This window comes from Genypterus blacodes, unplaced genomic scaffold (genome assembly GCF_046128005.1).
Source record: "Genypterus blacodes isolate CSIRO-AG114 ecotype Tasmania unplaced genomic scaffold, CSIRO-AGI_Gbla_v1 ptg000156l_1, whole genome shotgun sequence".
In the NCBI taxonomy this organism is placed as follows: Eukaryota; Metazoa; Chordata; class Actinopteri; order Ophidiiformes; family Ophidiidae; genus Genypterus; species Genypterus blacodes.
Window position 1 is genome coordinate 10,188,080 of NW_027466957.1, and position 16,208 is coordinate 10,204,287.

Genomic DNA, 16,208 nt, shown 5'->3' on the forward strand with positions numbered 1-16,208 from the left:
ATGTCCTCAGGCAGGACTAAGGTGCTGCAGGTATGGAAGTTGTTCAAATCCTCATTTCCACTGACTCAACCTTACACACTGCTGCTTTAAGGCCCTTAGCAGCGTACCGACCTCCCCCCACTTAAAGCACGACGGCTTGCAATTAACTTTCAGGTCACTACACACTTTTAGTATCCCAGGCTAAACAATGTAGTGTAGCATTTGTCCTTGTTTGCAGCTTGTAAATAATGTCAAGGATTATGTCCTCATGTTACCGAGCTAAAAATGCTTTAAAAAAGTTACAAACAGCAGAATTTGATATATTCCTCTTGAGTGTGTGTGTGTGTGTGTGTGTGTGTGTGTGTGTGTGTTTGTGCGCGCGTGTTCTATTTCTCACCAAAGTGTGTCTCATTCATCAAAGAATTTTCCATTATTGAAGTTTCTTCTTTATTACTCACACAACATCCAGCCCAGTTGTATCTTCTCTTCCCTGGCTTTATGCAGCAGGCTAAATTCAGTCTTAATTCACATGCAGCAGTAGCTTGTCAGGTTACAGAACAGATATAGGACAGAGTATTTACGGCTGAAGTGGCACCACATAGCTCGACAACTTTAAACAGGCTAACCCCCCCCCAAATGACCCCGAAGCAGATGAAGCAAGACAGAAAAATTGTGCAAAACAATGCATTAATACTACTATTGCTGCAGCCCTACGTGAACACACTGCTCCCTGTGTCTCAAAGCATAGCGGATGTGTTTTCACTGCCTGGGGCGAATCCCAACTTTACCTCTGAGGCCCCGCAAGGAACACTACTAAATCACAAACAGCATAATATTTAGGAAAGGCACACTGGTGGTTCTGTTATATCAGATCAATGAGTAAAGATGACAAGTGTACATAATTTACTTTTTTGTGGCTGTAAATGATGAAAGATAGTCCCAGTTCTGTAACTAATAGATTATTAATCCCAAAACTGAACTCCCCCTCTGTGGCTTTAGAGCAGGAAAACAGCATCAATGTAAAATGTATCTCCCAGATCAGCCCACACAGAAATTAATGAAGAGAAAATTAAAATAAAAAAAAGAGGATAACAAAATAAAACGGCTTCTGTCACAACAAGGACTACTGTATATAAAATGGAATGAAAAGCTTTTCATGGATTTCCGTAGGGGGAAAATATTCCTTCCAGCATCTTCTTTCTCACAAACCTTAAACCTTATATAATCTTAAATCTGAAACCGGGAAAATTTAGAGTACTGCAAGCGCTTTGCTTTCTGCTCCTTTCAAGTTCTGTCATTGTATTTTTCAATTCCCTCTCTATTTCATCAGTTTATTTATCTTCTCAATTACTCCCCCTTTCTCCCAAAATAGAAACAGAAACATGAACAAAACAATAATAATCTTTCCCATGAACTCTCTTCCTTCCATCTCTCAAGTCCTCTCGTTATTTAAATTATCTCCTTCTCCTCCATCTCTCATCCACTTTGCTCTCCCCTCACTCTTTCCATCTCTGTCTCTACTTTTTGTAGTTGCCAAACTGGATGGCCAGTCGGTCATTGACACAGCGGAAGGTTGCAGGCTGCACCTCCCAGTAATTGACAGGGTTTCCAAACAGGCTAATGCCGTTATAGAATGTCCTCTTCATGCCAAAGCCACGGGGGCAGAAGTCATCGACTCCCACCTGGTTGATGTTGTTGGAATGCAGGTACACCACCTAAAGCACCGGGGTGAAGCATGATGTAAGTGCCTGCTGTGCTGAATGTTAAATTGGAAATCACATCTTTTGTAGTTGAGTTTATTCACCTGTAGGTATTTCATATCTGGGAGGCCTTTGGGGACCTGAATGAGGCGGTTGTTGTCCAGATGCAGCTCTCTCAGTCTGGAGAGGTAAGCCAGGCTGCCATTCTCTATGTTACGGATATGATTGTAGCCGAGGCCCAACCTGGAAAGGACAGGAAGGAGACAGATGATGTCATGGTACATTTTACATTAAGCTGAAGGTCTTAACCAGCGTGACCTAGAACAAATGCAAACTCCCTGATCGGTATCAGTGCAAGAAACTGATACCAGGGAAAGTGAGGATGAGGACCACAGGATCCTGTTACTGTCAATGATCACATCAGCGTTATGTGATATGTATAATCTATCTATTGTAAATGTTTTTCCAAAATTCAAGCAAAGGCTGAAATGGAAGAAAGATAGATGGTTAGTTTGGTTAAAAGCACCTGTAGAGATGTTTGTAGCGGCTAAGGTCCTCCAACTCCACAGCCTGGATCTGGTTGCTGTCAAGATGGAGCTCATGGAGACTGTCAGGGAGGTCTGAGAGAGAGAGAGAGGGAGAGAGAGAGAGAGAGAGAGAGAGAGAGAGAAGCATCTCAGGGTAGGATAGTAATTGAGTTTGGACATGTTGACGTTAATCCATTCCTCCTTAACTCACTGATTAAAAATGCATTTCCATTCATTTCCTTTCAAAATGATAATCAATATCACTTAGCAGGCTCATGGAACTTTGGGATGGATGATCTCTAAAAGTGAACATCAAGCCCGCATTATGTGTCGATCCATTATCACTGCCTGGTAATGCAGTGCAGTCTGTTTAGATCACGCCATACAATATTAGAAATTCAAGTCTGTAACAGTTTCACAACTTGGGGATCATTCCAAAGTATTGCACGTGTACATGTGAGAAGAATGCAGTGAGGGTGGATGGATGATGATGAGTGATGGATTCAACAACTCAAGCATTCTCAAGCATTTCAAGAGAGAATGCAGGTTGATTTTAATATCATACAGACGTTATTGTTCCCGTATGAAGAGTTAGTCTGAAACGTCACTATGGCCCCCTGGTGCTTGATACCTTTGGGCACTCCGGTCAGCTTGGCATCTGATATACGCAGATAATTGAGTTTGAGTCCCTTGAACGCCCCAGGCTCAAAGCCGCTGTTGTGGATTGGGTTCCCTCCCAACTCTGTGAAATAGAGGGAATATTTGTGGTATGTAAAAATATGGAGCCTTTAATCAACAACATGCTGGGGCGATTCTGTGCATGCAGTCAGTGGTGAGCACCACAGTCATCATTCCTGACCTATGCAGTTCATGTTGCCCAGGCCTGAGAAGGCTCCCTCAGGCACCTTCTTGATGCGGTTCTCGTGGATCCTCATCTCCACCAGAGAGGAAGGCAAGTTCCTGGGGATGGTAGTCAGCAGATTCCTGGAGAAGTAAAGCTTCTGCATGTGCTTCAGAGGGATGAAGGTTCTGGGGTGGACTTTGGAGATTTTGTTATTTACCAGAGAGAGACCCTGAAAAATAACAGTAAACAGACGGAAAAGACAGCATGAGCAGAATTATAAATGAAGAAAGGAAGAGTTTGTGTTAGCACCATGTGTCTCTGAAACATGTCTAATGGGATTAAAGAGATGCTGTGACATCTCACAGACCGACTCCCCACCTGCCCTGGCAAGAAGACAGAGACAGATGCAGGCGGAGGTACACAGGTCTTAATAAAGATGTTATTGTGTAATGGCATGGCAGGAGTTTCCTATGCCAGCCTCAATATTGCTCTTGGTCAGCGCTCTTGAATGTGGGTCAAGAGTGAGCAAAGCTTTTCTGTCGAGACGGGCACGGATGTGAGCTGGTGCTTGGCTTTGGGCTCCACATTTTGCACAATTAAAGCTCTCAGAGAGGAGGGTGGTGAAAAGGAAGGAACGGAAAGGAACCTCTAAAGTCTGAAGGAAACGAGGGGGCGTAATGATTTTTCACACTACTGAAGCCAACAAAACCGGCTGAGCTGAGTCAGTTTTGCATGCGGGAGAGCTGCTGAGAGGAGTATGGTGAATGTTATCCCACTGTGTGTGTGTGTGTGTGTGCATGTCTTACATATAAGTTAGACAGGCCTTTAAAGTCGTTCTCTTTAAGCTCGGTGATGCGGTTGTTCTGCAGGTCCAGGAACTTGGTGTCTGGTGGAATATTCTTTGGAACTTCGCTCAGACCTGGAGAGGAGAATGAAAACACAGAGGGAAGTTGCGATCCATTAACTGCTGCCATGGGTGATTGTTAACCACCACCCTAAAACCAGTTTGTTTTCAATGGGTGAGCTCTTAGGATGTCTCAGGCAGAGTTAAACCTCGGAAAATAAATAGTCACTGTGTATCCTAAAACCTCCATCAGGCCGGAAAATGAAGCCAATCACACAGTCCCACACTATGTCTAATGAGCACTCTGGGGCTGCTAGACATAGACACAACCATGGAGGTCACACACGCAGCATCACACACAGAACATTACGGGTTAGTCCCCGACAAAGACGTACACACACAGAAACACACATTCCCTCACACCAGATGGGTACAGCAGATGGTTTCCATCTGGTTTCCATTTGACAGATGTCCCAAAGACTTAAATACCATCAGCAAAAATCACACATCAAATGAAAAGGAGGCGCAGACAAGCCAGAAAGCGTGACACCCTCACACATACAAACTGACTTATACAAGCTGTGTGCGTCAGTGTGGAGGTGACGTCGTCTGAGCTCAGTTTCACTCTCTCGGACAAATACACCTGCTAACGAAGAGACAGACCACAGATTGTATAGATCCGACACAGCCAAAAGCGCAAATTAATGTTGAGAAGTGATTGTGATTATTTGTAATAAGTGTACTAATGGCGCACAAGTTGGGAAAGGGTTAAAAGCAGGCAGTTAGCGTTAAGAAATACACCTGCATTATCCCATCCAGGCATGCCTGTGGAAAATGATTCAGCGCAACCAGTGATCCTTAACAAGACCACATCACACAGACATGTGTATGAATGTATCAGATGTGGTCGGTGGGGCAGACAGGCCACAGGATCCCCACCTTCATCTGGACACAAAAAGCATGATGCAACGTGGCTCATGCAGAGCGAGCACCAGCTGTCCCACTGGGACCCAGTGTGCCGCGGACCACATCTGACCCAGGGGACTGTACCAAGAGCTGTCCGTGTGGAGTTAAGTTTGGATTGAGGGCTTTGGCTGAACGGAGCCACACCCTCCATGTCACCACGCAGGATCATACCTCAACTGCTCCATCTGATACTTCTGCTCTGAGTGCTCAGAGCCCAGGGAAGAGCTGGAAGCAGCTTTGGTCAAATAACAATGGTGAAGAAAAGTTTAAATAATAATGATAATAAAAATAATAATTCTTAATGAAAGGTCAAACAAATCCAGACAAGCATTGTGCTCTAATGACATACTGGCCTACAGAGAAAGAAACTGCTTTGATAATAACTAAATTACTAAGACAACAGTCTTTCTGGGGGAAGATTGGTAAATGATTTTTCTCTCAATATCAAAAAATCATTTCAAAATTGCCAGATGTGATCCAGATGTGCACCCAAATGTAATGAGTTCTCTCCTGGGTTGCCGGCTCTTCCACACAGTTCAATCCAAAAAGGTTCAGCATAGTGCAGATCAGAATGTGTGTGAGACACTGTGTTGCTATTACAGCTGTGGATTGCGATCCACACTGAACTTCTGCTGGACACCTGCAAACAGCTGCAAACCTGCACAACTGTGTCGACCTTAACAAACTCAAAAACCTGGCACAGCTTTTTCCACCATCTTGAGGGAGATCTGAATCTCTTCAGCTGGAGCCCCCGAAACCTCAAACCACATCGCTTTGCCTGTCTGCGCCACAAATCTCCCAGTTTTGAACCACAGACTGACAAAAGTTGCACCCTCCTAAACCCCAGAGCCCCTCGACATGGATGCAGGCAGGGATGCACAGTGAGAGCAAGCAGACGCCACAGCCGAAATACATCTGTTCTAAATAAGCACTTGACATCTCGCAAATTATACGCTTCCACATTTACCCGCAGCAGAAGAGCCAGGGACAGTAAATATACAGAGGTTATAAAATGATGATTCAACAAAACCATTATGTCTAAACTCAGACGGCTTATTAGAGTTATAGCCAATATGATGGGAGGCTTCTTTATTTCCAGAAATACTATAGTCTTTTAGGAAATCATGCACTCATAATAGTATCATAATATATCTACAAAGAGGCTAAATATACGGTGGAGCATCATCATATTTTTGAGATAATTTATGTTATGTTGATATCCAAGCTGAGCATTTTTGCAGCAACCCTTGATTACAGCGTCTAGTCAGCACAGCAAGAGAACGCAAATTCACTTTTTTTTCTCTGCTTTCAACTGAGAATATTCATGATTCCCAAAATCCTGAAAATCTCAGCTTTAGTCTCCTTGTTTTTCCGTCTCTCACTCCCTCCTGCTTTGGTTCCCATTCAAAATCCTGCACTTGTCCTAAGTCAGCATGAAACAGGTCAAAGAGGAAATTACAAACTTTTCATTTCCTCTCATCAAAATGCCCCCCCTTTTCATCTATCCCCATCCTCTCTGCCCTCTCTGACTCCCTCCATCCTTTCTTTCTCTTGATCCCCTTCCAGCTCTCCCATTTTTCTCTTTCTCCTTCCTTCCCTCCGCTCCGTCTATTCTCCTCCTCCTCCACCTCTCCGGCCTCTCTCCTCCTCCATCGCTCTTCCTTTCCCACACGCATGTCAGGAACACAAAATCCCTCACAGGGAGGCCTTTCCTTGTCAAAATATACCAGCGTTATCCCCGGGGAGACATTCCTCCCTTTGACAACACATCTAAAGAGCGATTTCATCTGTGGAGCAATGAAAGTCATGCAAGGTTCAACACATGTTTGCTCTCCTGCACTGAATCATTTCAGTAATGTATGAATAAATCCCAGGGATCATTACTAACAACAAGCAACTGTGAACCTGCGTATTCACAAATATAATGTGTTTATTATGTGTAGCTGTAGAATCTATGTAACTTTCCACATTGATACTGTAACAAAAACATGCACACATAGAGTTTTCACGTGATTCTGTCCGACCTAAGTCAGAACACTGGACGACTCGGAGCTGACAGTGGCAGCCGAACGGGCACATGTGCACATGAGGCGGTGGGTCCTCCCCGATGGCCGAGCCTTCCTCCTCGTCCCTCATCATCCCGCCGCTGTCCATGCTGTCCATGGCGAAATCCCAGAAGCCTTTCTGCTCGAAGGGCAGCGCAGAGGACGGGGAGAGCAACCTCGTCACGCACAGCAGCAGCAAGATGGAGCAATGGGGCAACATGTTGGAGCTACACACCTGCGAACACAAGAAAAGCATCACATACATACATATACCTGCACATTTATATGGCTCTTATATTAGAATATACACATGGAAAATGTAAAGAAAAATTCAATGTCTATGATACTGTAAAATGATCAAATGGAAATAATTAAAACATCATGTCACGGTCTGCTTATTCTTCATTCTAAAGTAGCTTATACCACACCTAACGGGCAGACATGAGCTGTGAGGAGGAATGGACTCATTCCCCCTGGCAGACCTGCCAGGAATCGACTCAGGGAATAAGAATCACGTCAACCACTGCTACAAAATGTCACTGTCTGCTTCCTGCACACAAGGGAGACTCCCAGGAGAGCAAAGTCTCCACCGACCAGCCAATCATATACTGTAGAAGACAGAACCTCAGGGATGGAAAACGTTATTCCCACAACCTGGTTGAGTCAAACAAAGCCACCATTCATTTACAGGGGAAACTGAGTGTGCAGGCGCGTGTACACGTGTATAAGTGTATGTCAAGAAGCACTGATGTCATAGCTGTGAAAACACTTCTTTAGGTCACCAGAAATACTGTATGTGTGTGTGTGTGTGTGTGTGTGTGTGTGTGTGTGTGTGTGTGTGTGTGTGTGTGTGTGTGTGTGTGTGTGTGTGTGTGTGTGTGTGTATGTGTGTGTGTGTGTGTGTGTGTGTGTGTGCGTGTGCGTGTGCGTGTGTGCATGTGTGTGTACCCTGCCGCCGCTAACATAACTTACAGCTCATTGCGGCCGGAGCTTCGCTTAATCAAAACTTTAATTGCTAGAAAAACAAATTACGCCTGGTCCAGTTGGTTCAAATAGTAAGAAGCTCTAGCTCTTAACCTGAGCATATAATCCCATTAAATACACAGCAGTCACACTCTGGACCCTCAGATTGACCTTAAACCCATATATCTAACCCTGTTGAGTTCATTGCTGTCTGATCTCCATCTTTGTGATTCTACAGGTGCACAAATAGTCTGGGTTGGCACTGGATAGCACGCAAATGGGCTTTTCAATTGCAAACCTGAAGAATATGGGAGAATGTAAAAAAGAGGAGAACGCAGAGAGATGAACAACGAAACAGAAGAGACAGGGCTCATTTAATCTGCCAGAAGCCATAAGAGGAAAATCTGTGTTGGCTTTTGAGATTTGGGTGTTGGTCTTCCTCACCTCGTTTACCCAACATCTGTATTTTTGTCTGTGTGCGTGTGTGTCTGTGTTTGCACATGAATCACAGACGCTTTTCCTTTGCTGGCATGCTCCATTTTCTATCCTGTCATATTTCTAGCGGCACCGGATGGCCACATGACTTAAACGTCTACACGGAGGCAGTAATAATGGAGACTGTGAAAGGGCTTTTAAGGGCTTTTGATGTGGGTGTGATCCTTCTCATCCCACACTAATAAAAGCCTAAAGCCACATTCCATAATACAGTGACTTATTATAAAAATCAAACATCTCCCCTCGTCCACTGCTCGTCTCTCTATTGTCTGCTTATGCAATCCACTCTCCTGTATTGAAAGACATTAGAGAATAAGGTAGAGATTTAAAAGTCAGTCAAACAAAGCGTGTGTGAATGATGTGGAGCTGCTGGCCTGCACACACACACAAACACACACACACACACACACACAATCTTACCCTAGCAATCTGCTCCCTGCTGTATAAATAGCAGCCAAATTATACCATTTTGGAGAAAAAGAAACACTGCTGGCCTTGGCCTGGCCAGAAGAATGCAGGCGAAGGGACAGCAAGGGCACATACACACTCAGCATTATACAATGACATACAACACACACACCAGGAGTATTTATACACCTACAATTGCTGGAAGTTGTGCTGTGCGACAGTATGGAAATAATATAAGTGAAACGGGTACACGGTGTATCATGGAGTCGAACACGTGGCACCACAGCTGTTCCTCCTGGTCAGCTGTTTGTAGGATACAGGCCGGGACAGGGAGTTGGACGGGCTTGAGTGTTGGGAGTGATGGATGGGAAAGGAAGGAGACAGGGAGAGGCATAGGCTATCATCACCCAGGAATGACGAATGAGGTGGGTGTAAACACAACATGACGATAAGACTAAACTACATCCCACAATCAAGCAGCCCTTAAACCTGTAATAAGCACCTTATCTCGCCCTGGTTCCTCTCCACTCTTCTCCTTCCTGATCAACTGCACGACAAATAATCCTCACGCCACAGGTGAGACGCAGACCTGCTAATGTCTCAGTTAAATCAACTTTAATCTCAACATTCAACGGGACGGATCAGGCTCCTCGTCTCTGATGTTCTCTCTCATTTGCAACAATGATTATTTTCCCTCCATAAAACGTCGAGGCGAGGAGGCAAAACTGGAAATTCCCCATCTGTGGTAAAGGTGTGTCAGCCCAGGGCCACGAGTGCAAATCATCACACTCACACACACACATAACATGGAGCTCTTGAGGTGGTAGAAGCTGGCAAAGCAGGTGAGCAAACAGCAGGCAGAGAGAGAGAGAAAGAAAGAAAGAGAGAGAGAGAGAGAGAGAGAGAGAGAGAGAGAGAGAGAGAGAGAGAGAGAGAGAGAGAGAGAGAGAGAGAGAGAGAGAGAGAGACGGTGCAAGCTGTGCATGTATGGATGAAGAGAGGAAGAGGCCAACGACAGACTTATAGATGTCAGCGGACTGAAAACTCAATCTAGCGAGCGATACATCTGAGCAGACGATTGTTTGACTTTCCCACACCTCACGTCTGAGATCATCTTTACATTTCCTCTATGCACTATCCATCAAGTGGCGGGTTCATGTCAGCCCTCCCATCCTGGGCAATTACACCGATGCCACTGCTCTTCCCACAAAGCCACCTTCACCCCCTGTCAACCTAAACAAACACATCATTTAAGCTATAAAGTCGACGCGTTTGCCATGAATAACCGTCTCCTTCGCGATACTACACACAGCTACAAAAATGTTTGGTCTCCTCTGACCGCGGAGGAGCCAGAAGCGATGACCATCACCTCCAGCTCAGTCGCACACACCCTGCAGCCCCTTTAGCCACCACATCTCAATTTCAGAGATCACAAACATCTAATTCTTATCAAAAAAGAAAAGGAATGATTCTTTTAAACATCCTATTTCCTAATATATTTGTGAATAATTTCTTAAAAAACAAATGATTTCACTAGATTTCACTGACTTTCCACTTCACAGTTTGAGAATCACCACAGCTGAACGAGGTGCTACACTTAAACCATACATAAAAACAAATATTCTTTATTCTCTTTGAAGCTCCGTCTCTCTAAGCATCAAAGCCATTAAGGCAAGTGCGTATCAATCCAGACATAAAATCCATTGTGTTCATACTCATTTATTTGTAAGCAATATGGAGGCAGATATCAGCAGTATAATTGGATTCCTCTTTCAAAAGCACGTCGGAGCTGCTGGGGTCGAGTGAGCAGAGTTAAGGTGGGGCTGAGGGCTCACCCTGCTGCCAGCTGGCACCATGCAGGGCGCTGGTGTATTGGCACTCGCCACGTCAACACTCAGCGCCCATAACATCCCGGAGAGGCTGGAAGTGATCACAGTGCTGACACAACACAAAAGGGCCTCACGTGGCTCTGGACTGTGTCGTTCTGGATTGTGTCGCTCCGTGGGTATATTCTCATATTTTCTCAAAGCCAATCGCACCAGGAGGAGAGATGTTGAACTTTATGAAGTGTGACAACCAAAACAACACACATGTTAACAATCACACGCATGCTCTCTTCTGGGAAATGACATGCTAAGCAAAATACACACACACATACTGTATGTAAACCATCTACGTGAGGGGATCATGGTTTGTAAAAGTCCCCCTCCATATGACCTTTCAGACCATTTTCTTAGTTCATTTTGCTGCTCTGGCTGCCTGCATGCGTGAATGCACACACATACACACAACCCAGATGCACACACTGTACAGACAGAATGGCAGTACGGGCTGGGGCGGGTCTGGTAGGAGTGCTCGGGTGGAGTTAACTGCACCAGCGGCTGTAATTTGGTGACTGCTATGCCTAAAAAAAGGAACTGTTTGGCAGCTCCACTGTTGCCGCTGAGCTTGGATGTGGTGGCCAGCAGCTCAACACTGCAGAGACTCGGCCTGACCAGAGAGCAGAGACAGGAGCAACAAAAAAGACCAAATCAGTCCACTGCAGATGGGCAAGCAGGCCGCAGATCCGGGCCTGTGGGCAGATGAGCTCCATTCAGCCTTAAAGTATTTGGAATATTCCAAAACTTGAGCCAGTCACAGAGTGGGCTATGAATAGAGAATGTCAACAATGGCTGCTTCAAACAATTACAGACAATAAGCATTGCTACATTTGACTATAAATCATGGCAAAAAAACAAAATCCTCCTGAACAGCTCCTGAATTTGCATTCACGACGCAATTAATCAATCAGGGAGGGCAGAATGCTGCAGGGAGGATGTGGGTCGGGAGGGAACATTGCGTCTTAAGTAAGAATAACAACACAAAACACTCCACACCCCACAGAGGGGATGATGGACAGAGCAGCAGGTGTAGGACGGTCGGCCCACAGCTTCGGTAATAAGCAGGCAGACGAGTAGGTCAGGAAACAGACAGACGGAGAGTCAGACCATCGATTTGGCCGTCTGTCACTAAGGCGGCAGCAGGCTCACACTGTCTCCTCTGTCCTGGTACAGTAAGGTGACTCACAGTTAAGCACACTGGTATAAATGGAGTTCTGAATGTGGCTCATACGTGGTAGTGAACCATTGCAGGACATGAGGTCATCAGTACGAGACAGAATGAGGCCTTTGAGGAAAAATCTGTCATTTACTGCGTGTGACAAAACGGCGTGAAGGGAAGTGACACGAATATCAATCTGTGATCATCTACAGCCAAGAAAGTTTGGCAACCCATAATCCTGTTAATACACACTGCAGAGTACACTGTTTGTGAGATGAAGGTACAGTAAAGGGTGACTTGATTGGCACATTTCACTATGATTATTCTCCCTGAATGATGATGCAGGGACGAGAGTAAAAACAGCCCCTGTAGACGCTCTGTTTCTGCTCAATGAGAGAATAATGCTGCATTGATTTCAGGGAAACAAAGGGCTGCTTAATCTCATTTATCTATTATCTCCTCCTGCCAAGAGTGAGTGACCTGGAGACTCCTTAGCGCCATCTAGTGGATTTGCAAAACGGCTGAGCTACAAGTTACAGCATCAAGACGCATCCTGGACAACATGGTGCAACAGGTAAAGTGAGGGTACAGATTATACTTTCATAAAAAAACATATAACATGCATTGTTAAATATTAAAATGACATGATTGATTGTAGATTTAACTGAAAATAAAGAATTTGACATTAGAATATTTGCGAGTAAAGCACAGAGAAATGTGTCAAAAACAGTGAAAGGTGCTATAAAGAAGAATCAGTAAATGTTATAGATACTTCAGAGTATTTAACTTTATATCACTATAATATTCACATTGTAACTTTTCTACAGCATAAAAGCAAGAAAGTTGCAACAGGCCATTTGTAGAATCTTGGGTAACACATCAAATGAAATAACCCATCTGCCCTACCTTTGGAATGAAATAAGATATTAATTCCAAATTCAAAAATAAAAAATGGAAGTGTGCCTCAGATTATCCTGGAGATTAAAAATAAAACTGTCCTATATTTTCATCACATTTAGGGATTATTGCAGTATTTCCCTGTGGTCCTCTGACATCCAGCCCCAGTTCCTCCTGCACCGTGTGCCACAGTGAGCCGTGTGAGCTCGCCTCAGTCCAAGCCCAGGAAGTGACTGAGCCAGCCAGGGGGGTCGAGCCCGAGAAGTTAACAAGCCAGCGGGCCGGCCTTCTTTCTCCCCTTTTTGGATGCACACAGTTAGGAGGAGGAGGAGGAAGAGAAGGAGGAGGAGGAGGAGTGAGGATGTGGGTATTACAGTAGCTCTTGCAACACACACAAGCTGCAATATCAGGAGGAATTCTATAGAAATAGTTCTCATAGCAGAAATACTGTAAATAAACAAAGTGTAAGGCTGTAAATCTTCACCTTACGCAATCAAACACAGTTACACCCCAAACTAAACTAAAAACTAAACATTACAAGATGAAGACATAATTCCTATAGATAAGGAATAAACAACACAGCTTTGAATGCCAAACATACTTACTGTATTGTGGCTTTTCTAAAGACAAAGATGATAGCATTCCCCGTTTCAACCTCACGCCTGAGGTCTGTCATTACCAGGCTTAATGGCTCTAGACGATGATTTAAGATAAAAGAGGTTTTAATTTGAGTTCTACCAATTAAAAAGACAAGCTTAAACACGGCATTGTCTCCAATACTTGCCTCTCACTTGTCTCTCATTGCAAAAGTGATTGGTAACCACCCAAACAGAGCCTTCACTGTGGCTCAGATAATAAAAAGTTCCATTAAAAAGCAACAATAATGTGACTAGAGACACCAGCAGGAATGTACTGGAGTATAAACCCACATAAAATTAGATTTAAGAACTTTTTTATTCATTTTTCACCAGTTTAATGATGTTTGCTGAGTCACAGTTAACACATTTTCTGTTTACCACTTGTATATCATTGACTGCTCGTAAACAATTCCTCCTATCCCGGCTCTCAGAATAGGAATATCCCACAGAGCTGCACTGACATGGTGGCGAAAACGTATTGCTGAGGCTGTGATTACAAAACGTATGATTTTGCCTCTTCTCATGGTTTTCTATGAAGTTTTGGCAGGATGAAGTGTTCTCTCTCTCTCTCTCTCTCGCTCTCTCTCGCTCTCTCTCGCTCTCTCTCGCTGCCTCCTCTGATTTCCTCGGTGTCGTGCCAGCACCCAGACTGAGGCAGGGAGCTTTGGCGAGCCGCCGCCATCTGGGAACTTTTTTTGTCAGAGGACAAAGTTGGCCACACAGGCGTTTTCAGTTTAAACCGCAGATTGTCTATGAGCTCCGCTGGTCCAGCAGTTTGAATATGTGATCGCTGTCATCCATAATACTGCCTGAGCTGCTTCTCCCATCTACAAAGTGCCCTGTGACGACGTGCAGAGCAGATCAATGACCTGCATGGGTGCTGGCAGGAGACAGAGTTCTGATAAAGGCCTATGCAGATGACACATTTTTCTCTCTCTCTCTCTCTCTCTCTCCCCCCCCCCTCTCTCTCCCTCCCCCTGTCTCTCTGTGGTTGGGCTGATTATGGTGTTGGTCCGTAGCTAGAGGGCTTGGCATCCAAATTAAAACTCTTTTTGTCGTACAAGTGTTCAACTTAAAGTGTCTCTAGAGATTAGCACACCCGCTTGTTAGCTCGCGTGTATGTGCTGCTTATGTGTGTGTGTGTGTGTGTGTGTGTGTGTGTGTGTGTGTGTGTGTTTGTGTGCAGTAAAGAGGATATTGGAAAAGTGTTTTTTTTGCTCTGCAACTGGAATTCAGCCCATGAGTGTTACAGGCTATCAGTGATGAGCGCTTCAAGGCTGATGGCCGAGCGGTTTAGCTCATCTCGCTGGGCTCTCCTACACACTGTAGTAAGCACATTCTTGGTGACCTCAAATAGATGACCCTTAGCACTGGAAACCAACCCCATGTTCAAGCAAAAGAACATCTTCGTGCTTCCACGCTGTCAATCCATAGACTTCCTCTCTCTGTGTTTTTGCTTTATCTGTTCCTTTCTAGGTCAAAACAGAAATTCTTTGGTGGCGTGCAACTGGGTCTTTTTATTTTATCAGCTCGCCCCCCCTTCTCTTCCAATAACAAACACAGGAAGCTGCTGTCGCCGGGTAGAACAGGCAGGTCACGGCAGAAAAAAAGTATTAAACCGCTTTCAGGTTGGGCATTTTGCAAATGGGCTGTGGCCTAGCCTCTGCTCGCAGGGATATGAAACATCTGTTGGGTGTGATGCGATGTCGGTTAAACAATTTAACATGTCACACTTTGTATGACGCATGATGCTGAACTGGCAGGCTTGTCAAATAAAAAATTACCCCAAGTCAAAGATTATAAAAGCGGGATGTTTTAGGGTTGAGGTTCAAAGCTGCAAGCGTCCATCTGTGTCCAACTTCAAACACGGAGTCAAGGACTAATGAAGTTTGTTTGGTGCAAAGCTACAGCCTGTACATGCAGCAGCAGGAGTGTAAATGTGGACGTGTGGTTTCTTAGACAGTAATGTGCCGTCTGCAAAATAACTGTACAATTATGGAGAAAGGAGACTGTACCACATGCACAAGACTGAAAGAAGAAATCTAACATGTGATTACACGCCCATGCAGAGAGTGAAAAGTAAGTCTGTTCATATAACATATTTGGACCATGCATGTGCTTTGTGCGCCCTCGTAAACTCGCTGCTCTCACAGCTTCTCCCCTCGGATACCCCGGCTTCTGCAGCTTTCCGCCTCCGTCCTCCATCCTTCCCTCTCTCTTTCTTTCTCTCCGAGCATATTTGTAAGTCTAGAGTCTGCAGGGGACCTTCTGTTCCTCATTTAGCGCTGCAGAAACACTGCTCTCTGTTGAAACCTTATACCTGGAGCCAGTAATAGTCAACGCAGCAAGTGCACAGCATGTAAACTACAACTTTATATGCCGGGCACATTTATGCATTTTATCATTTTAATGTGACACGTTTGTGGGTGTGTTGTGTTTTTGCATGGGTGGAATACAAATGTAAGAGACTGGAGACTGGATATCTGAATTGCCATTGGTTGCATCAGCTTAATTTCCATATTAAACATATTCTGTTACTCTTTTTTCTGTGTGAGACTGCAGTCTGATGTGAGATTGTATCTGTACGATTTAGTTGGAGGAGGATTTAAGATCCAGCTCGCGACAATGATTTCCACTCAACCTCTTCAAAGTTATTTATCATACTACACAATGAGAGAAATGAGAGAATAATGAGCAATGAGACAATGCAGGAAAGTCTGTTCCTATATGTTGGGGTTTCATCAAGATTGACTAAGCGGAACTGATACACGCGCACATATTGCTATTGCACAGAATCTCTGAAGGGGACAAAGCCATAGAGACAGAAGAATGTGGCATTGTTAAGGTTTTTTGTTGTAGTAAT

At 44.5% G+C, this 16,208-nt stretch overlaps 1 protein-coding gene across 1 annotated transcript; it reads right to left on the reverse strand.

Moving 5' to 3' along the window:
* Positions 1 to 411: 411 nt before the first annotated feature.
* bgnb (biglycan b) lies at positions 412 to 12,933 on the reverse strand. The gene is made up of 8 exons (XM_076167159.1): positions 12,717 to 12,933; positions 6,885 to 7,140; positions 3,857 to 3,969; positions 3,066 to 3,279; positions 2,838 to 2,948; positions 2,206 to 2,299; positions 1,784 to 1,922; positions 412 to 1,694 (listed from the first exon to the last, which is right to left on the reverse strand). The coding sequence occupies exons 2-8, from the start codon at positions 7,123 to 7,125 to the stop codon at positions 1,497 to 1,499; spliced, it is 1,110 nt and encodes a 369-aa protein (XP_076023274.1). The 5' UTR covers positions 7,126 to 7,140; positions 12,717 to 12,933; the 3' UTR covers positions 412 to 1,496.
* Between the last annotated feature and the right edge of the window lie 3,275 nt (positions 12,934 to 16,208).

What these genes read in the sequence shown, in the direction of transcription:
- bgnb (XM_076167159.1), bottom strand. Translation starts at nt 7,125, where the DNA reads ATGTTGCCCCATTGCTCCATCTTGCTGCTGCTGTGCGTGACGAGGTTG. An exon ending in GGGCAACATGAACTGCATAG is followed by an intron (nt 2,949 to 3,065) that starts GTCAGGAATGAT and finishes TCTATTTCACAG; the next exon opens with AGTTGGGAGGGAACCCAATC. An exon ending in GCTGACCGGAGTGCCCAAAG is followed by an intron (nt 2,300 to 2,837) that starts GTATCAAGCACC and finishes TCTCTCTCTCAG; the next exon opens with ACCTCCCTGACAGTCTCCAT.